The sequence below is a fragment of the Rhinolophus hipposideros genome, assembly GCF_964194185.1.
Source record: "Rhinolophus hipposideros genome assembly, chromosome: 8".
In the NCBI taxonomy this organism is placed as follows: domain Eukaryota; kingdom Metazoa; phylum Chordata; class Mammalia; order Chiroptera; family Rhinolophidae; genus Rhinolophus; species Rhinolophus hipposideros.
In genome coordinates, this window is record NC_138054.1 from 85489262 (window position 1) to 85511458 (window position 22197).

The 22197-nt window shown below is 48.0% G+C and overlaps 1 protein-coding gene across 1 annotated transcript in view; it reads right to left on the bottom strand.

Annotated features, from left to right (window-relative positions):
• FHAD1 (forkhead associated phosphopeptide binding domain 1) overlaps positions 1-22197 on the bottom strand; it is a 119445-nt gene that overhangs the window by 39624 nt on the left and 57624 nt on the right. Inside the window, exons 10-16 of the mRNA XM_081056020.1 lie at positions 21510-21614; positions 17810-17917; positions 15228-15311; positions 14334-14486; positions 13184-13379; positions 3568-3638; positions 1815-1967 (exon numbers count right to left, since the gene is read on the bottom strand). Coding sequence (XP_080912146.1) covers positions 1815-1967; positions 3568-3638; positions 13184-13379; positions 14334-14486; positions 15228-15311; positions 17810-17917; positions 21510-21614 — 870 coding nt within the window. The remainder of the gene's footprint in view (positions 1-1814; positions 1968-3567; positions 3639-13183; positions 13380-14333; positions 14487-15227; positions 15312-17809; positions 17918-21509; positions 21615-22197) is intronic.

Sequence of the window (22197 nt, forward strand, 5' to 3'; positions counted from 1 at the left end):
GTTCATTGTGTTTTAAGGGGGTTTGATGCCAGTCCTTGAAAGCCTGTCTCTGTCAGGACCAATGTTCCAAGTGGGCGTCTGGGAGGCTCGGGCTGGAGCACAAGGCACTGTTGAACGCAGTGGGGCTGAAATATCAGGCTACCACCAAGAGAAAAGTTAATCCAAAATTAAAAATAAAATAAGACGTTCAGGAAGGGAGAAGTTAATCAGAGATGAGTGAGGAAGCAGGTGGACAGTATGTGAAGCTTTACTGTTTTTTAATTTTCTTTCCTGGTTTTATTTTCCTCTTTATTGAATGACACTGGCTTTTCCCCTATCTAATTGCCCTTCAAATAGACTCCCCTTGATTTATGCCTACCACTAATGTTGCCTTGAAGTGGATCAGAAGTGATTTTGGTCATGTGGTTCTTGCTTTTCAATCCTTTATTTCACCAAAGACAGAAAGGCAGAGAAAGAGGCAAAGAGAAGAAGAGACAGAAGGAAGAGAGAGATTTCTTGAGGTAACCGGGCATGAATTGGAGGATGAAATGAAACCAGGCAGAGGTCTCTGCCTCTTGGAGCGGTCTGGAAAGCGCCTGTGTTTGACAGAGAAGGATGGTCCAAGCCGAAGTCACCGAGCTTCGACCGGTAAAAGATGGAGGAAGCGTCAGGTCTAGTCCTCCTCAGGATAAGAAAGGAGGTGCTGGGGAAGAGTTGGGGTCCAGTGGATAATTGCTGCTGTGCTGAAGTGGGTGGGAGAGGGGTCAGCATGAAGCGGTTCTCAGTTGTGACTGTACATTGGAACCATGTGGAGCGCTTACAAATCCGAACGAGCCACACCCTCAACCCCAACTAGATCAGAACTGGGGGTGTGGGGAGAAGTGCAGGGCAGTAGTATTTTTCAATCTCCCGAATGACCAAAGGGCAGCCGAAGTCATGAGCCACTGACCATGAGATGCTGGCAACAAGATGGTTAAAATCATGGTGGTCCTTGAATATCAAAAGGGGCCAATTTTAGGACAGTGAGAAGAATCGCCTCCTTAAATGCTGTTTCCTGGCCTTCCCCAGAGATTCTGGTTCAGTGGGTTTGGGGCGGAGCCCACGAATCTGTATTTTTAACCAGTGTCCAGGTGGTTCTTATCAGGCAACTACGGGAAAATTTTTCTCTGAGACTTTGCTGCTGCCAACGTGGTCTGTAGACCAGTGCTTGTCAGACCAGCTGGGAGCTTGTTAGAAACGCAGACGCCCAGGCTCCATCCCAGACCTGCTGAGTCAGAATCTGCATGGTAGCAAGATTCCCAGGGCGCCCTGGAGCACCCTTGAGCTTGAAAGGCACTGCTGGAGAGTATCCTCTAATTGGCTTGGTTTCTAGAAAAGTGAATATTAATTTTGGCCATTTGTTTTCCCTGATATGCATAGAGGAAAAGCAAAAGGCTGAAATACACATGTATAGAGAGAAAACAAGACTGAAATAAATACGTATAAAGAGAAAGCAAAAGGCTGAAATAAATATGAGGTTGGTCGTGCACCCACGTAGAAACAGTCTGTCAGATACACACAGCAAGACTGGTAGTGACGACGCAGATTTGGAAACAAATGAGGTATCCTTTCTAGAAATTTCAATAACCTCGCCTATTCAAGTTGATTTTGCTCTGAGTTTTAGAATTCGAGCCCCATGTTAATTCCTCTATCGTTCACCCCATTTAAATAATTGAGTTCCACACACCAAACAAGGAGTTGCGGAGGTTTCTCCATCTAAGTACATGCTCTCGATTTCTCACAGAAAAGGTAACTTCATCAGGGTCCAGGAGAAAAGGAAATGACAGGGACCTTACCGCCTTCTCTTCCAGCAGCCACTTGACTTTGGCATTTAGCTTCTCCTCTTGCTGTAGCCTTTCCTCATTCAGCTTCTCCTTCTCTGCCAGGTGCTCCCGCAGCTTTTCTTGTAGCAAAGACTGCTGAGTTTCCTGAGAACTGCTGATCTTTATCTGAAATGAGGGGAAAGGAGGCTGAGGATGATGGAGGACAGGACTAACTAAGGAGTCGTTTCCACATTGTTCTTTTACAAGTTGTTTGCCTTTGTGGGGAGGGACAAAGGTTTACACAAAACTTTCTTAAAAATAAAGAAAAACTATGCTTCACCTAGCTACCAGTAGGAAAGCAGTAGAGTACAGTGGTTAAGAGCTCAGACTCTGGATCTACATAGCGCATCAGCTCTAGTTCTTTCTAGATGCTTCTTCATTTAAAAAATGAGGTTAATCGTAGTATCTACCTCTGAGAGTTTTAAGGATTAAGTGAGATAATGATGGAAAGCTGTAAGCACAAAGTCGGTGCCCAGTACACGGTAGCTAGAATTATTAGTTATTTGCTGAATGTACGAGAAAAAGCAGCGAGCTAGGGTCAGAAGACCTGAGCTTTTGTCTTGACTCTTCCACCAACTAGCTGTGTGACGTTGAAACAGTTACCTAGCCTCTCAACTTCGATGTCCGTATCTGGAAAATAAGGAAAATGGACTAGATCAGGGCTTGACAAACTACGGTCAGCAGGCCCAATCTGGTCCACCACCTGTTTTTATAAATAAAGTTTTACTGGAACAGGGGCACGCCCATCACGCTCATTCATGTGTGTGTTGTCTATGGCTCCTTTTGCTCTGCAACAGCGGAGTCGAATAGGTGACAGAGACTGCATGACCTGCGAAGCGTAAAATATTTAATATCTGGTCCTTTACAGAAAGTTTGCTGGCTCCTGGCCTAGCTGGTCTGATGTGGTTGAGCACAGCGGGGGTCCCAATATTCCCGTGTTTTTGGCTATGTAAGTTGCAGTCCCCATCCATATCCTGCCATCTGACGCTGAACCTCAGCCATGTGACTTGCTTTGGCCAATGGGATGTTTGCAGACATAACACCGACAAAGGAGGATTGGAAAGCATGCTGTGATTGGGCCTGCTTTCTCTTGAACCTCTGCTAACCATGAAAACACACCCAGGCCAGCCTGCTGGAGGCTGAGGACACGTGGAACAGAGGAAAGCTGCTCCCGCTGAGGCCAGCCGCGATTGACCAAGGACAGGCCCACACAGACACGTGAGCAAACCCATCCAAGACTAGCGGAAATACTGAGGGGCTGACTCCAGGCATGTGATCAGGGAACAGTACTTGTGGCACGGGACTCAGGTTTTGTGGGTGTTTATTATTCAGCATTATTATGGCAACAACTACCAGGGTGAGTCGATCCCTAAGGATCATTTTGACTGTAAAATGTTGACATCATGTAACTTGTGGTAATCCTGCTGCCTGTACTGTGGCCAGCTATACTTCTTCCATGGCAATTAACAAACACAGTTTTCAACGTCTGATGGCACTTAAGCCATTGTGGTTTTGGACAAGAGGAAAACCAGCATCCTGTGTGTGGCCTGGGCCTCCTGGGAGGTCTCAGTCACCCTGTCTGAATCTCTGCATGTGCAAACGGAGATAACATTTCCCTTCTTGGAGGGTGTGGACTGAGAGCTAACAGAGAGCTCAGGGTTAAATGCACAGCGCTGTAGAACTACCAAGGAGAAGCTGAAATGAACTTTCGCAGTTAGAAGATTACCTGAAGTTCCTGGGTCTGGCTCGTAATTTTTTTATAATGTTCCAGAAGATATTCCAGATACAAAGACAATCCTTAAAAAGAGAGGCAAGAAGAAGGTAAGTACCTATTCGATTCATCGCCTTTCCTTTCTGAATGTCTTAATAGAGCTTGCCAACAGGTGGATGAGGGCAACACTGCCCTCCCATCAAAAAAAAAACATGAGTTTAAAAAAAGAAAAAGAAAAGAAACGTGAGTTGCCATCCAACTTGTGGTTTTGAAATGGTTGTTCAGCCTCGGTTGGGCTCAAAGCCACTTTCTTTTTGGAGGCGGGAAGTTAAAAACCATCAACAGAACACCTACTAAGTGTCCACTGTGTGCAAAGCCGTGAGCCGTGTGTAGGGGGGATGGTAGGAGACACATGGTCTAAGTGCCTGATAGGAAACATGCAGTGACTCCAGGTAGCATGACAGTGACTGCTGAAGGACTGGGGGAGTGTGGGAGTCTCAGAAGATGAGGGATCATTCACTTGGAGAGATCACAGAAAGCTACCTGCCTGAGAAGCCACTGGGTGTGGGCAGAATTGAGAGCAGGAGCGGAGAGCATTTCGAAATGGAGGATGTGGTGGGCCGAGTGATGGCCCCCAAAGATATCCAGGCCCTGGTCCCTGGAATCTATGAATGTCACCTGATAGGGCAGAAGGATTTTTGCAGATGTGATGAAGTTAAGGATCTTGAGATGAGGGGATTATCCTGGATTTTCTGGGTGGACCCAATATAATCACACAGGTTCTCATAAGAAGGAGACAAAGGGAGATTTAACTCCAGACAGGCAGAGGAGAAGGTGATATGACAGAAACAGTGAGAGATTGGAAGCTGCGACAGTCCTGGCTGTGAAAACGGACGACCATGAGCCAAGGAACACAGGGAATAAAGCTCGAGAGACTGGAAAAGGCAAGGAAACGGATTCTTTCTTGGAGTGTCCAGAAGGGACCAGTCCTGCCAACGCCCTGGCTTTGGCCCAGTGATACTGATTTTGGACCCCCGGCTTCCGGAACTTAGAGCCTAAATAAATACGTGTTGTGTTACGCCCCTGAGTTTGTGGTAAATGATTACAGCAGCCCTGGGAAACACAGGGGGTGGAAGGCAGGTGGGAGGTGGGAGATGCAGTGATTATCCCGGGAGAGCGCTGAGCTGAACTGGGCTGGAGCCGATAAGGGGAGACGGGAGGAGTAGAAACTGGAGTTCAGCTGGAAGGCTGAGGTCAATTTGTGGCAGGCCTAGAACGTTAGCCTAAACCGTGGGAACTTGATTGAGACATCATTGAAATGGATCAAGTGTGCCCTATGTAGCTGGCCCTCCACTACGCAATCAATGCATCGCCCCATTTGACAAGGGGGGCAGTTGGGCTCTGAGACACGTGGCTGCTGAACGCCACATAGCTGGCAAATGGCTTGAGTCACTGCTCTTTCAGCTGCTGCTGAAGCACTGAATTGGTTTGTTGCACAGTGGGTTTTTCCCCCCTTTCTTTCAGAAAACTAACTGGGATTCACAAGAGAGGAAGGAGCTAGCAGGGTTTCTTAACTGTAGCCTTATCGATATGTCAGGCTAGACAATTCTGTTGTGGGGTGTCCTGCGCACTGTAGGATGCTGAGCAGCATCCCTGGCTTCGACCCACTGGGCGCCAGGAGCATCCCCCACCCCAGATGATAATAAAAAACGTCCCCAGACATTGCCAGGTGTCTCATAACTCAGAGGTAAAATCTCCTCTGATTTAAAGGCAGGGAACTTGGCTAAGAGCCCCAGGGACCTCCAGGTCTCCAGGGCTGATGGTCTAAATGAGGGTGGGCGAAGCAGGGATAAGAAAAGAGAGAAAGCCTTTTTTTAGGGGTGGAATGGTGGCCCCACCGTCAGACAGAGGAGGAGACAGGTTGGGGTGGGGTGGGGCTCGGGGAGAGGGGAGGAGCTGCCAAGCTCAGTGTTAGACGTGTTGAATTTGAGGTTCTAGGACTCCAAGGAGAGGTGGTCAGCAGAGAGCTGGACATGCTTGGTTGGCAGCCCAGCTTATCCAGGGTCTTCATGTGAATTAGGAAAGAGCACCCTTCCTCTTGGTGGATATGGCCCCAATCAGGTGCCCCCAACCTGTTGCTTTGGCTGGGCCCCCTTATGGGGCACCCAACCTGCACTCTTGGTCGTGGCAGCCCAGCATGCGGAGGTGTCCACTGGGCCACCACTGCATGGGAGTGGCTGTTGCAGCACCTGGAGTGGGGAGTTCCTTCATGAGAAAGGAGATAAGAGAAGGGGAGGACCAGGACTGCACTGGAGGAAACAACAGGGGCAGGAATTGATGAAAGGGGCTGAGAACAAACAGAGAAGATCAAGAGCGTTGGGTAGGCCAGAGAGAACACAGGCTAGGGAAAGATGGTGGGCGGGCCAGCGCAGGAGGGCTCCATGTCAGTTACTTGGCAGGGGCAAAGCAAAGAAGCAAACACAAAGCAGGACGTTGGCAGTGAAGATAGGGGGTGAACACACTTCTTCAAGGTCATCGTGAGACAGGACCGTGAGTAGCAGAAAAGGAGCTAAAGAAGCAGTACGTTCCAGTGAAGAATTACCATCTTGAAGTTCATGTTTGATGGCAAAAAGAAGGAGTAAGAGAGAGAAACGCTGAAGGTGCCTAAGGAGGTTGTAATTCAGGTTATTGTGCACAATTCCCCTGGGAGGGAGGGAGGGGGGGAGAAAGAGAGAGAGAGAGAGAGAGAAGGGGAGACACGGGGCGGGAAGAGCTGCATTTGGAAGGGGAGCATAGTGGCAAAGATGGAGTGCAGGGAGAAAAGATGGGTACAGAGGGAGAAAGGGGGTAAACATGCTCATGCCTGGGCCCTTGATCTCCGACAATGCAACCTTCTGAGAATTTCCAGCATGGAAGGGTAAGAATATCATAATAATAGCTATAAGTATTAAGTATCTACTGTGTGCCAGGCACCATGCCAGGAGTTGACATATGATATTTTGTAATCATTATCAACAACCCAGCAAGGAGATGTGTTTGCATTTACAGGTTAGGCTACAGGTCTGGCAAGTGATAGGATCAGAATTTAGACCTCAGTCTGTCATTGACTTTTAAAAGAGAGAGGAGGCTCAAGGGGAGAGGGTTGGGTTGGCTGTTGTGACGTGTGTGTGGGGAGAGGTGCAGTGGCAGGATACCCAGGGGAGGGTTGGTCTGGGTGGTGTTGGCTTGGGCCATAGGAACCAGGTGAGTACAAGGATTTGGGGTGGTTAACCTGGGATGGGTCTGGGATTGTGTTCAGCTGCAACCTGTGACCCAGGAACCCAACGGGAAGGATCAAATCAGGGGTAGAGAGGATGAGGGAGAGAGGGCGTCCAGGATGGTGAAGCCGAAGAGGGAGTGTGTGACTACGTTTCTAGATTTGATGATGAACTATAATCATAACGGACTCCCCTCTTTGGTAGAAGGAACAATTCTTATATTTCTGGTTACAAAAGATATATGTGCCTATTACAAAAATCCAAACATTACAGAAATCCATAACGTGGAAAGTGTTCACTGCTGTATCTTTATTGGCCAGCAATAAAAAGTGGTCGAATGGTCAAGTGAAAGGAAAGATCTGAGACAATCCACCATGCTGGGGTAATACGCTCAACAATTTTATGTCGTTTTTTTCCTCCAGATTTTTCTTTTGATCAGATACTGACATTTTAAAAACAAAAACAAAAATGGGAGTACACTATGCATATTGTATTACCACTTGCTTTTTAAAACAATACTGCATATCTTGGATATCTGAGAAAGTGATTTTCTATGTATGCAGGGAAGGCTTTTATTTGTAACAAAGTCTTGCAGAAGTGACATAAACCAATGAGCTTGCAAAGAAACATGCAGTCCTTCTTTCCCTTATCAAAAGGAGCTGAGAAAGCAGGCCGGAGGAGTAGGGAGCTAACTTTCAAGGCTTAGACGTTGCTTATCTTCCCAGCTGGACCCCACAGCTAATTCTTCACCAATCAGATCTTTAGTGGCAGCCACAGCCTTCTGGGCTGCTCATGACATCACCCAGTACAAGTGGCTTCCCTCTCCATTTACAAGACCTGGATTCCCCTAGGGGACTTATTTCAGGTTTACAGACCTAGCTTGTTAGGTATATTTTACGTCTTAGGACAGTATTCTAAAAGGCAGGCAGCACGGTGGTTGAGAGCAGGGGCTTTGAGGTCAGAGGGACCTGGGTTGAGTCCCAGCTTTACCAGTTGGCTGCTGGGACTCAAGGTCCATTGCCATGACTCTACGAAGGAGGCCTGGGAAAGGCTATTTTTGGGTTCAACCCAACTGAGTGCTGACGGCGGCTAAGAAAATCTCCTTTGCTGCCAAATGGAGATGGGCAGGGGTTGCAGGTAAAGTCACCTTGGTGTGCATATACCCATGTGGCTGCCACCCACATTTAGGCCACATTAAATCAACACAGATTTGAGGCTGCCGGTGATGGCAGCTCCCACTTATTATGGCTTACTTGGACTCAGGCGCTACGATTGTGTGTGTGTGTGTGTGTGTGTGTGTGTGCACATCACACCGTTTAATCCTCACAACAACCTTATGAGATTTTATCCCCATTTTATGGACAAGTAAACAGAGGCACAGAGAAGTCACGTAACTTGCTCCCACAACTAGTAAGTGCAGAGTCGAGATCCAGAGCTCGGCAGCTGGTATTCAAGCCCACACTCGGAATCATTCTGCTGTGATAACGCAAATGGGGCTTTCCGTGGACATGGCTCGTGGTGTGCGCCAGATACTTCCCCTTAGGCAACGAAGATGCTTAGCTCTATCTCTGCCCAAGTTAATGACAGAGGCTGTCCTCGAGGAGCTGGGCCTGCACCTGGTACCCTTCTGGGTCATCAAAGGGAGGGTGGTGTCACAGAAAAGCCACAGGCATTAGGGTCACGATGACCTCGGTCTGAATTCTGACCCTACCATGTATCAGCTGCTTGACCTTGAGCAAGTTTCTTCATGTCACTGAGACTCAGTTTCTTTACCTGAGAAACAAAGCCAAGAATAGTCCCTAGCTCACTGGGTGGTGAGAGGATATAAGTACACAATGCATATAGAAAACGGAACACAGAGATAAGTACGCGGGAGGAGCTAAATAAACCATTCAGGTTCCTCTCAGGAGCTGGGAACACAGAAGTCTCTGAGAAGTGTTTGTGGATGGTGATCAATGACTGGGGCGCTGCTGGCCTCTGCAACGGAAAGTACCCTGAATCCCTTATCACAATGGAATACTCATGAGAACAGTTTTTGACCCGTCTCTTCATTTCTAAAGTAAGAATGATGGTACCTGCCTCAGGGAGTTGTTGTGAAGATGGACTGAGATCACTTAGAACAGTATTTAGAATCTAAGTGCTCAGTAACGAATGGTGACCACCATCGTCTCCACCATCACCATCATCGCCCTCATCACCATGTAATCACTGTCACCACCACGACCATCAATTGCCATCATCACCATGACCATAACGGTTGTGTCCTCACCATAATTGTCCTCTCCCCGCACCCCGCCCCGGCCTCCTCCTCTTCCTCGGCTAGGAATTCCACACAGTGGCACCTATACACAGAGTATACGGAATACGCAAGCTCATCTCCTCTTTCGCATCCTTTGGGACCTTGCCATAATGTTGCTTGTATTGGAAGATAAATGACCTTTACCGTCAACTTCCTCTCCTGCTGAATGGATGGCGGGTGTGCCCTGCCCACTAACCTTTCTTTTATTACCCTCCATGTTTCCTCTCTGACTTCTTAGAACCATGTAGCTGTAATCACAGAATGCAGGCTGGGTTTCCCCAACAGGTGTTTCACAGGGCATCATTCCAAGAGATGTTCGTTGGGGGAAAGGGCATCAAGAAAGGAGAAATTTATTCTGGGAACATTGCATTCTTTATCCCCTCCTCACAGATCCACACTGCATATTACTGGAGGAGGGATATGCAGAGCTCAAGTCTCCTGACTCTATGAAGTCAGGAGAAAAAGATGGGGTTGGGGGGTGTCTGAGAAATGCTGCCCGAAATGAGTCTTTCTTGGCCTTTCTGGAATTGCTGGCCTGACAGCTTAACTTTCCAATCCACATTTCTTTATGGTAACATACGACTAGATTTACAGACATAGATTACAATAACCAAAATGTTTTGGGTGTGGGGAGGGGACAGTGCACGCAGAGCTTGGCCCCATTATTACTAGGATGGAGATCACTGTCTGTCTGTGTTTTAGTTCCAATCCTAAAGAACAATTAGGAGTGTGGTCATGTTTCACCTGATTTCATGTACCCTCAAGATTGCCATGATTACAACAGTAAAACTGGGGTTGGTGGGCCACTGGATACTTGGTAGAAAATCAGCCCCCTCTTCTCTGTGCTACATGGGAGGGGTGGGCACTTATATAAAAGTTCATCTTTTTTTTTGGTGTTTTTTTTCTTTTAAGAATTTTACACCACCTTCTGGATTACTTTGCAGACATGCTGGCTGGGAATGTTGAATCACCAGAGTTGAAAAATCACTCCTCTATTCTCATACATTGCTGTAAAAATGTCAAATTCATGCAGTCTCACTGAAGGGCAATTTGGCAAGGTGTATCAACACTCCTCAAAATGTTGCAGCTCCTCACAGTGTGGACGTGGGCTCTCTTCTTCTCACTCAATACTTTCTTCCTCAGTTATATTATTCACACCTATGGCTTTAACCATCCATCCATCCACCCACTTATCTGTCCATTCGTCCATCCATGCATCCATCCATCCATCCACCCATCCAACCCACTTATACATCCGTCATCCACCCACTTGTCCATCCATCCACCCATCCATCCATCCATCCACCCATCCGTCCGTCCGTCCATCCATCCATCCATCCATCCATCCATCCATCCATCCATCCATCCATCCATCCATCCATCCATTTATCCATCCCTCATCCCATAGCTATGTATTAAGCGTCCACTATGTGGCACATATTCTTTTGGGTTTGGGGGATACGTGACTAATCCTGATTTTCAGACTAGACAGCGAGGGGGACAGCTGCATCCTTGCCACCTCATCTTGGATGTCTCACAGGTACCTCACACTTATCTTTGCCCTCAAACCTGGTCCTCATGCAGCATTCCTATTCTGGGTCTTAGTGAAGGACATCTGTCCTTCCACACAAGCCAGAAACCTGGAGGTCTGTAGACCCCTTCCGCCCTGTCACCTCCTTTCCAACCATATCCAATGCCACCACTGAGGCCTGATGATTTATCTCTTAAACGCCCTGGGAGTCTTCCCTCCTCCTCCACCCCCACCCCTGTCCTACTGCGGGCCACCATTATGTCTTGTGATAGTCTCCTCACTGGTCTCCCAGTGTTCCATGCTGGAACACACCTTCCAGTACATTTTCCACTCATGGCCAATATGATAGTCTCCAAATGCAAACCTATGCCGTCAGTTCCTTACTTAAAACCTGTCATCGGCTTCTCGCTGCTCTAGGATAAAGCAGAGCTTCTTACTAGGGCCCTGCCAGTCCCCACGTGGCACAGCCCCTGCTGACCTCCCTTGCTGGCCCTGCCCTCCCCATCCCATTTCTTCCAGCCCCTGTGTTCTCCATGTTCCCCTCACCCCACCACGCTGCTCTCTTCACCCAGAAAGTCCCCTCCCTGTCCCCGCTTTGGCAAATAGCTCCCATGTATCCTGCACATGCCCTGCCCACCCCCCCAGGCAGGTCGGAGTCCCGCACTTCTTTCCAGCAATTGTCACCGTTAAAGTTTTACTGTGAGTTTTTTTTCAATCAATGTCCACCCTGTTCCTCTCTGAGACCATAGATCTATGAGGGCAGGGGTAGTGTGTGTCTCCCGCCCATATTTTATTAGGAGAAATTTCAAACGTAAAGTGGGAGGAATTTAGAGCCAACATCTTGGATTCTATACCCGTTTCTGACCCCATTGTATCTCCGCCCTGCACACACGCCTGGTGTCCAGGACACATGCCACACATCGTCGTTGGATGGAACTGGTTCCTGTCCTTCCACCATGAGGATGATAAAGATATAGGTACATGTGCAAGTGCAAGAATGTTTATTTCAGCATCACCTATAAGTGTGAAAACTGGAAAGCACTTAAATGCCCACGACAGAGGACTGGCTAAATAAATTAGGGTAATCCTGCACAATGGGACCCCCTGCCATCAGTAACGTTGTGTATGGACATAAAAGAAGGTTCCTGAGGTCCCATTAGGAAGAAAGGTAAAGAAAAGTGGGCATGACACTATTGTTTTGTAAAATTAAAAAAGCAGGAAACAGAGGCAGCGTCTATTCCATGCCAGGTGCTAGTCTAGGTACTTTGCATAAGCATATGGGTGCATTCTGATCCTCACAACAACAACCCCAGGGGCGGGAACTCCTTCTAATCCCCGTTTTGCAGGCAAGGAAACTGAGGCATAAGGAGGGTAAGGAACTTGCCTAGACTCACAGGGCCATTTCCATGGGAAAACGTTTCGGAAGTTCCACACAAAATACAACGGTAGTGACAATACCAAACGCTGGTGAGGATGTGGAACAACAGGAACTCTCATTCACTTGGGAATGCAAGATGGTGCGGCCACTTTGGGAGACGACTTGGTGGTTTCATGAAACACTGAACATACTCTTACCACATGATCCAGCAAACGTGCCCGTGGGTATTTACTCAAAGGAGTTGACACGTTATGTCCACACAGAACCCACACACGGGTTTATGGCAGCTTTGCTCCTAACTGCCCAAACCGGGAGGCAACCAGGATTCCTTCAGTAGGTAGAGAGAGAACCAAACTGTGGTTCCTCCAGACAACGGAGTATTATTCAGCACCAAAAAGAAATGAGCTATCAAGGTATGAACGGACATGAAGGAAACTGAAATGCATATGACTAAGTGAAAGACGCCCATCTGAAAAGACTGCTGACTGTGTGATTCCAACTACATGACATTCTGGAAAAGGCAAAACTATGGAGAACGTAAAAAGATCAGTGGTTGCCAGGGCTGGGGGTCAGGGGATGGATGAATAGACAGAGCACAGAGGATTTGTAGGGCAGTGAAAGTACTCTGTGTGGTACTACAGTGATGGATGTCTGTCATTTCCACCACCAAGGGTGAACTCTGCTGTGAACGGTGGACTCTGGGAGATAATGACGTGTCAGTGCAGGTTTGTCAATCGTAACAAATGGATGTTGATGACAGATGTTGATAATGGGGGGGGGGCGGTGCATGAACCGGGGCAGAGGGCACATGGGAATCTCTGTTCTTTCCTCTCAATTCAGCTGTGAACCTAAAACTCCTCTTTACGAAAGTCTATTAAAAACACATCTATAATGGTGGTCACTTCTGAGAGATAGGATTTAGTATCATTTTGATTTAATTTTCCATTTGCCTTTGTCACGTCTCATTGTTCTCCAGCCACCAAACCTCACGCGTCTGTTTTTTTCCCCCCAAAGAAAATCACATCTCAAGTGGAGAAGCAAAGTCTGGAGGAGGGGATACTTGGCCACATACCTAAAAAGCCTTCCTCAACAGATGGCCCGTCGTGACAAGATTCTACACGACATTTTAGAGTCATGCAACTGTATGAGAAAAAAGTGCCAGTCACCTTTGTCAGAGCTGGGTAACTGGATCCCGACGTCCCGGAGGACATGCTCAGTTGCCTCCAGCCAGGACTGCGACAGACGCAGGATATCCAGCGCCACCTTCTGGAGCCCTGAAACAGGTGGGCTCACCGGAAGGTACTGAAGAAGTTCGATCTCCTTCTTTAGGTCATTGCTACAGCAAGACATTTTCATGCAAGCCTGGAAAGAGATGCGATCATGAGGAGCCCAGACCCGGTCGCCAGAAATAGCGCCTGACGTGACCTGTGAAGAACGACATTCTTGACTTCGCCACGAAGCAGGGGCTCCCGCACAGGGCAGCATTGGGATGGCTCCGTTTTATTTGCTTTTTTTGGGGGGGGCAGTTTTTATTTCATTTGCACTCTAACTTGGACTTTCGGTAGTCAAAGAGACCCCCACTTAGGTCTATTCAATTCCAAAGCCAAACTGCCAGGGACAATTTGGCTGAAATGAGAACCAAATTTGGCTACTTCTATTCATCAAAATTCCTGCTGAGATCAACACATAAGCTGGTCAGAAAGCGCGGTTTCCTGATTTGAAAGAGTGCTGACAGGCCAACATTTGCACAGACTCCCCAAATAGTAGCTGCTGATTTCCAGAGAAAGCAGAAGCAGCTGCCTGCTCTGATAAACTGGATCCCTGTGTGGGGGCCGTGGGGGCATGGCCAGAACCCTTGGTCCCCTCCACAGTCAAAGGCAATGGGGGTGAGAAGGGCCTTTCCATGGCTGGGCCAAAGAGAAAATGCAAATAGTGAGTGGGAATGTCTTTGGTTTCTCTGGAAATAACATGCGGCTTTTTTCTTTTTCTTTCTTTCTCTCTCTCTCTCCCCCCCAATCCGTCCTCCCCTCCTTCTCTCCCTTCATTCTTTCCTTTTTGCTAGAGTCCATGACCTCCCCAAGTCAGTACTTGGAGTGTCCAGGCCTCTTTTCCTTGGCTACACCAAGTTCACCTGGCAGGGATTTTTTGAGGTCCTTTGTTTTCTCTTCTCAAATAAGTTTCTCCAATGAGAGAAAAGGTGGACAAGAGAGCAGAGCATTTCTACCCAATCCGCTCCCTGAAGGCTGGACAATTTCCCAAACCAGCAGCACAAATATTGGACAATGGGGACATGTGGGGAAAGCAGAGAAGGGGCACCTGGCAGCTGTCTAGAGACATCTTCAGCTTCTCAATGTTCTCTGTGATTTCCTCCTGTTTGGAATTACTGAGCTGAGTCTCCTTCTGCAGGGTCCATTTTTTCTGCTGAAAGTGGATGTTGTCCTCGGTGACCTGAGTGATCTTCTCTATTAACTGGTAAGAGAAAGAAAAGAAGATTTAACGTACAGGGAGGCCCTGGGGGGGAGGGAACTGGGGAGCGCCAATGGAAGCCCAGTCTCAGCAGGCGAGGAAGGAGGCCCTGCCACGTTTTGGCCATGGCTCTGGAGGAGGGCATCCGCTCTGTCCCCAGGACACGTTTCCCAGGGTCACAGATGATTTTAAGAGCCCCAGGCCTGTACTGTTGCCATGAATTTGTTCTAGATTTGCCTGCCTTCTAGGAGCGATTCAGAACACAGCCTGATGCAATGGGCACAGAGAGAAGGTCGGGTTCTCCTGCAGCCAGTGAGAGGCGTGTGTTCTTACCCACATGTTGACACCCAGGGTTGGAAAGACCAGCGGCAAGAATAACAAGGCCGTCATTACAGCCAGAAGTCCATCCTCACGGCCATCTTTCTTCCCTCTTCACAAGGAACAAGCCAGAACGCATGGTCTGTGGTGAGGCAGCCCTTTCCCAACAGTCTTACGAAGGTTAAATGTACTTGTCTGGCGACCAGAAATAGGCCAGACGGGTTTAATTTGATATTCATAGAAACATTTCAAGGGAGTTTAACTGGCTTTTACTTTAAAAGCCAGAAAATCCCATAAAATCAAAACAAATCTTTATGGTGTAGTGACAGTGTGAAAAATATGTGCCACCAACAAAAAACAGGAACATATGCTCCGAGTGTCTGCAGTCCGGGTCCCCCAAGAAGAAAGTGCCAAACCCAGACGAACCTGCTGATCGGTGACGGGTTTGTCCGGGAGCGGCTTCACTCCTCCGTAGGTGGCCCGGATGACTTGACTCCTGAAATGCTCCAGCTGCAGCACAAAGAGAAGGAAACTGAGTCAATGGGGCAGCTGGAGCCGGCAAAGCCTGAGGGTGGCATTTCCATCGCCGGGGTCCAGGAGAAATCGGTGAGCAGGGTCTGCACACCTTCAATGGTCTTTATGGGTTATGGTCCTTATGGGTTATTAAAATCTCCGCCTCGCACTGGAAGGGGCAGTGCCCACAGAAGAGAAGGGAACAGCAGGTTTTAATTACGTTTTAGGCCTGCCTGCCTAACTAACCCAACTGACGCATGTGGTCAGCACACACGTCGCAAGCCACTTGCTGCCAATTATCCAGTGGGAAGCCTGGGGCTGGGAGCGCGCTTCCATGATTGCTAAGCTGGCACCAGGCTGTGAAATAAATATTGAGGCTGTCAGCCCAAGTAAATTGTGTAATCAGCGAGGGTGCCTGGGGAGAGAAGAATGCACTCCCTTCTGCCATTTTGTGCCTCGGGCCGCACGTGTCCCGAGGACTCTGGCTACTGGATCCTTCTCTGTACCCCAGGACCTGGTACAGTGCCTGGCACAGAGGAGACCCTCGGTGATGTTCCCTGAAGGCCTGTGCACAGAAGGGTCCTCCACTCCAGTTCAACTCTTTTTACTCAGTGCCTCCTGGGTGCTGGCGTTTTCAGATTGCAGTTGAGGGAACAGTGCAGTTAAATTAAATCAAGGCCTATGGAATTATAAATTCAAGGTGTCCTAGGTTCCTTGAGAAGTGAGAGACAAAGAAGTCCAATTTCCTCTGGGAATTCACCAGCACGGTGACCCTTGGCCTGGGTTTTTGGTTCAGTGGCAAAATGTGGTTGTTGAAGACTCTAAAACAGAGTCCTGAAAGGGCCAGAAGGGCCACTGTATCAACTTAAAAGTCAACAGGTCCCCAAACAAAGGAGTTTACCGCATACCGTGGCGTTCTGGAAAACCAAGTAGTGGAGTGCTGACTCCCCTAAGAATATCCCTGTGGTCAGCCTGCCGGAAGCCAACAGGGGTACCTCCATGCCATCCTCAGCCAAGGGAAGTGTCCTAACTCACCCAAGGAAGAGGTTACGTACAGAGGGCCCTGTGAGTGATGGTCCCCATTACCACCAGAGGCCCCCACAGGAACGCTCAGGGGTGGAGGGGCAGGTTCTCCTGGACGATGGGCTGTCCTGGAGTTATGTGTCTGGGAAAAGGTGAGTCTGAGACAGGGAGCAGGGCCATGGGTGTCAGGGGGTGTGGGGGGAAGGTCCAGGAGGCACAGAGGGCTCATCCTCTCGAGTCTAGACCTGGAGGAACATCAACGTCTCTGAGGGTCCTCCGGGATGACCTCTGCCCAGTCATAACTAGGACCTTGGCACTTGGGCAATTGGCACAGATTATGCCCCCAAATCAGGTGTCTGTTGGGGTGCAGAGTGCAGGAAAGATGAGGGGTAGCCCAGGTGCACAAAGGGAGTCTCAGATGGGCAGGCTGTCTGCCCTTGTTAAAGGGTTGGCACCCTGCAGGACAAAGGACACTGGGGTGGTGATGGTGGATTATTTGTGGAAGGGGCTTTAAAATCTGCCCAATAGTCAGCGTCATTATTTCACTTGTCTGTGCCTCTAACAAGACCCTGTCACACTGCTGTTCAGGCTTCAGATGCTACCAAAGAGAAGGGCTTTGGGGGCTGGGCTTGGTTGGATGGAAGGATCCTTAAGGATTGAGGTTCTTAATCTTTTTTGGTGGTTCAGACACCCTGCTGAGAATCCAGTGAGCACAATGGTGGACCCTCCCTCCCAGAAAAAAACTACAAACACACGTGCACACTAAACGTCCTTGGAAGTCCTGGAGCCATGGTTGCCAGGAGGGCCCCCTCGAGGAGGAGGCCGAGGTGGGCTGCCATTGGTGGGCCATATTCTAGAGGGTCAGTGCCCCCCATCCTGCATCCCGTTTGCCCTCCCTTAGTCTTTGATGAAGCCTCATTTGCATGTTCTGGCCCTCACGACTGTGCCACTGGGCCCTCTTGGACCAGAGCATGAAAGAAATGGCACCCCCAGACGAGAGCCTGCTCACACCATGCCCAGGGACTTCTCCATCTCCCATGAGCGTTGGCATTCTGGGGTTTTACTTTCTTAAAAAAAGGTGGCACTGTCTTATGGACACTGATGGTGATATCTGCTGGGGTCCCACAGGAAGAAAGACCGTGGTACATGTCAGGATGAAAAATGACAGGGAGAAAGGACTAGAAACACTATTGGGGTCAAGAGGCTCAAACCTTCCCTAGGAGGGAAGCGCACGGCTGGTGCCACTGCTTGGTCAGGGTCTCGGGCAATGGCAAATGACGTGAGTGGGCAGCTACCCAGCAGCAAAAGCCTCTTCAGGGACGTCCTTTGGGATGCAGAAGCCACACAAGGCTTCTTCCCATGAGATAAATGGGAGAATTAAACCACAGACGATTTCCTCCTCACCAGCCACTTGGGAGCAGAAAATCCTTGGGGAGCACGGGCCAATGAAGGGGGTGCTGGAGCATGCCTACCTGACCTACCGCCCTTTCCAAATTGACTCTAATGAGGTTCTCTCTGTTCCCCATTTCTTGTAGCTGAAGCAATTTCCTTCTGGAATCCTCCTGAAGCTTCTCTTCAACCTGAAAGGATGACGAAAGCATGCGCTTGCTGCTAATGTGATCATAATGCACTCTGGGGAAATTCCTCTAGGAGGTCTAATGGCCTGGGGGAGTCCCAGAGGAGTAGGGACAGCTGCAGCCCATGTGGCAGGGGTTGCAGGGGTGCCCGAGGCGGAGGCAGCCTCGCATGGCTCCGTCTCCTAGGGGAAAGGGCCGAGCTCTGCATCCTGGGCTCAGCTGCGTTTGCGTGACCTCAGACTCCAATCCCAGCTTGGTCTCTAACAAGCCGTGTGACCCTAGGAGAGCTATTTTACTGCTCTGTTACTCAGTGTCCTCATCTGTCAAATGGGAATGATACTAGCACCGCTTCATGGAGGTGCTGTGGAGATTCGGGATATTTAGACTCATGCCAGTACTTCTTAAGGGCTTTGTGAGTGTGTTGGGTATTGGTATAACCTATAAACATGGACAGCAATGTGTAGCCTTGTTCTAATGCCATTAGTCACTGGCCCATGAGGGTGCTTGGTAAATGTTATTATTGGTTTATTAGCATAACTATTTGTTGTTACCACTTTTAGCACACTCACCAGTGGAATCCATTTTTGGAAGTGTTTAAAGTGGGGAAGCTTGTCTATTCATTCCGCCTGGCTTGGGTGTATAGTCAACTGGAGGGGAACCTGGGGGTGCTCAGTGCTACCCTCTGCTGGCCATTATAGGACCCTGCAGCTGCTCAATTCATTCTCAAACAAACATTTTGGGAGCATCTGCTTGGCCCAGGACTCTGGCACTATCGGGAAATGACACAAACTCTCCTAAATAAGTGAAAGGATTTTGTATTGAAACAGCCCCATAAGCTGTTTATTAGGGAGCTGAAGTGGGGGGTGTCACACAGATGTAACAAAAGACCCAGAAAAGCCCTTTAGAGTTTTCTTCTGAGTGGTGTGGGACAATGGAGGAGTAACTAACTAGTGGTGCTATTTTGGAAATGCCATCTCACCTCTCCAGGCCTAGCTTCCTCCCTGAGCAACTCTCCCAGGTTAAGCGTGCTCTGACCTTATTTCAGCAGACTCTTAATACGTTACAAAAGCCAAGTGCAACCCTAGACTCTGCCCTGGTCTGTGTTCCCCATCTCACTGAATGGCCCCCCCACCCTCAACCCCAAGCCTCCGCATCAGCTCCAGCTCCGCGCTGCTCCCTCTTTCACACCCAGCATTCTCCAAGCCTGTCGCTCTGATCCCTCTCCCCTCCCCTCCACTTCTCTGTCCCCACCCTGCACAAGTCCCTGGTCGGGCACTGAGAACCTTTGGCCTGTGATAACTGGCTCCTGGCCTCTAGTTTTTTTTCCTTCTGGAACATTCTTCATGGTACTGTGAGAGTTAGCAAGCCGTCGAGCAGCTCTGTCTGACAGAAGTTTCCACAATGGTAGAAGTGTGTCAGGTCTGTGTGGTCTGGTATGGCAGCCGCTAGCCACATCTGGCGACCAAGCCCTTGAAATGTGGCTGGCGTGACTGAGGAATTTTATTTAATTTTGGTGCATTTCAATGTAAACAGGCACATGTGGCTAGTGGCTCTGCCACAGTCACGGGCGTCAGACAAACCCTGCTTCTAGTCTCGTTTCGCCACTTACTGGCTGTGGCCTTGGGCTACTTGCTGCAGTAGAAACTAGTAACCTTGATTAAAATGAGGGTAATTTCTAGATCCTAGAGCTGCTGTGAAGATAAAATGAGATGAAATGCTTGGCATCATGCCTAATCCATGAGAAATCATAGCTATCATCTGCACTGTTGTTATTTATCACAAATGTATTCCCATCAGTCTTCCATCCAGGAGCCTGCCTTTCAGCAGCTCCTCTGTGCCCAGTGGGAGGTACCCCGCGTGCCAGAGCCATGCAAAGCACCAAGCCAGGGAGTCAAGAAGCCCTATGAACAAGGCAAATGGAAATGAATCCACCACACCCAGAGAAGTCACAATAAAACTTCTGGAAATCAAGGGAAAGGAGAATCTTAAAAGCAGCCTGAGGAAAAAAGAGGTTATGCACAGGTCCAACAGTCAGGCTTGTCAATCACTTCTCAATAGAAACAACAGGAGGTAAAAGACAATGGAACGATGTCCGCAGTGCTATTTATAAGCTGCTGAAAGAATAGAATTGCCGACATAGAATTCAATACTCAGTCAAAACGTGTTTTAAGAATGAAGGTTAAATATACATTTTAAGACATACACATCCCCACCCCCCCCAAGAATCTGCCATCAGCTGAACCACGTTGAAGGAAAACACTAGAGGGTGTTCTTCAGACAGAAGAAAAATGATCACAGACGGATAATCAGAGGTCAGAAAACACACGCATTGGAAAGGATAATGTGTGGATATGAATATGTAAAAAGACCAATAATGTATTTGGGGTTTTAAGTATAGCTAATAGGTTAGACGATGCTAACAGTGGCATATAAATCTGGAAGGGGTAAGTGAAGTTAAAGTGTTCTGAAGTCATTGCATTGTTAAGAACGAGGGCATAATGATCAACCCAGGCTGGATCTTGGTAACACGAGAGTGCGTGTGACAATCTTTAGCATGACCACTCTTTAGCGAGAATGAAAAACTCAATTGATACTGGATTTTGGTAAGTCAGGGTGAATGCTATCGCCTTCCTATGACTGAAAGAATTAAAGAGTGAAACATTTCCAAGCTCACAGAGAGAAAAATGGAACGATGGAAAACCAACCCGAAAGAACACAAGAAAGGAGAGAAAAGGAAATATAACAGAGATACTACAACGGGCACTAAGCAAGAAGGTCAACGTACACCCAAGTCTACCAGCAATTACGCTTCATACAAACGGGCTGAAAGACAAAGACTCAAACTGGATTTTATAAAAATGACACGCTATTCAGAAGAGATAGGTCTAAAACTTAAAACAAAGTTTGTGAGAAAAATTGCGAGAAAGATATGTCATGAAAACCCTAACCAACAGAAAGCCCGCGTAGCCGATGGAGCTGCATTCATGACAAAATTGGCTTTCAGGGAGAAACACTACCAGAGATAAACAGGGACATTTTATGATGATCAAAGGGTTTTTTTTTCAACAGGAAGTATTAGAATTCTAAATTTATATGCACTTATTAACACAGCCTCAAAATATAAAAGGGAAAAATTGGCAATATTAAAAGAATACCCAAATCCATGATTATGAGGGTATTTTAAGAAAACACACAGACAGAACTATCAGTAACAGTACTTACGTTAGAACCACGTCATTGACAAACTTGATTTAATGGATCAATTCTTTTCTGGATAATTTTACAGTAAAATTTGAAGGCAAAAAAAAAAAAGTAAAAAAAAAAGTTTGAAGGCAGTCCAGGGTAATGGTGACACATGGGGGCTTTGGAGTCACAGACCTGGATTCAAGTTCTCTATTTGAGTGAACTACTCAACTACTCTATTTGAGTGAACATGGGTAACATCCTTCACTCCTATGAGCCTCAGTTTTCCCACCTGTAAAATGGGGTTAACACCAGTAGAAACCACACAGGGTCATGCTAAGGACTAACGGAGACAATGCGTGCAGAGCCCTGGCCCAGGGCGCTCACTGCACCCATGCTGCCCAGGCCATACCTTGCTCTTTTCTCGAAGTGTCTTGGAGATCATACTCTGCTCAGCACTACTCTTCTTCAGCTCCTCCCTGAGCTTCTTTATTTCCTTCTCCATGTCTTGGATTTGCTGAAAGAGTTTGAACAACAGGGACGTCAACTTCCCTGAGGGCTGGCACAAGCTGCCTTCCGGGCTGAAAGGTCCGAATCTTTGGAACTCATTTCATCGGTTCATTAAGGCTAGTCTGGTATTAGCTTAATCCCTTCCATTGGGGGAAAATTCTACATCTGTAGAGCCAAGGAAACTTTTTTTTCAGTTGATATTGGGTACAGAAAAATGATTAGTTTTGTTTGAAAATCAGCGTGGACCCTGGATTGAACAGTCCAAGCTACCCATCAACTCATTAGAATCTCTTTTCTTGGGGTGTATTTTTGAGATCAATCTAAATAAGGGCTGTTTGGGAGACACCATGGGCACCGTTTGGAAGAAGAGAACAATGACATTTTTCTTTTTCCCCATTTGGGGCAGAGCATAGAAATGCTCCCGACGTGGAGAAAAGCGCTGTGCGTCCCAGCAAATGGAGCCTGTGTGCCTGGTGACATACGGTGGGTCCCGCTGGCCAAGGAAGCGAATGTTTTCCTAACTACATGTTTTCATTGTAGTTAGTTTTATAGTCACTTATATAAGGCAAAAGATGCCTTTTTGTTTGGTT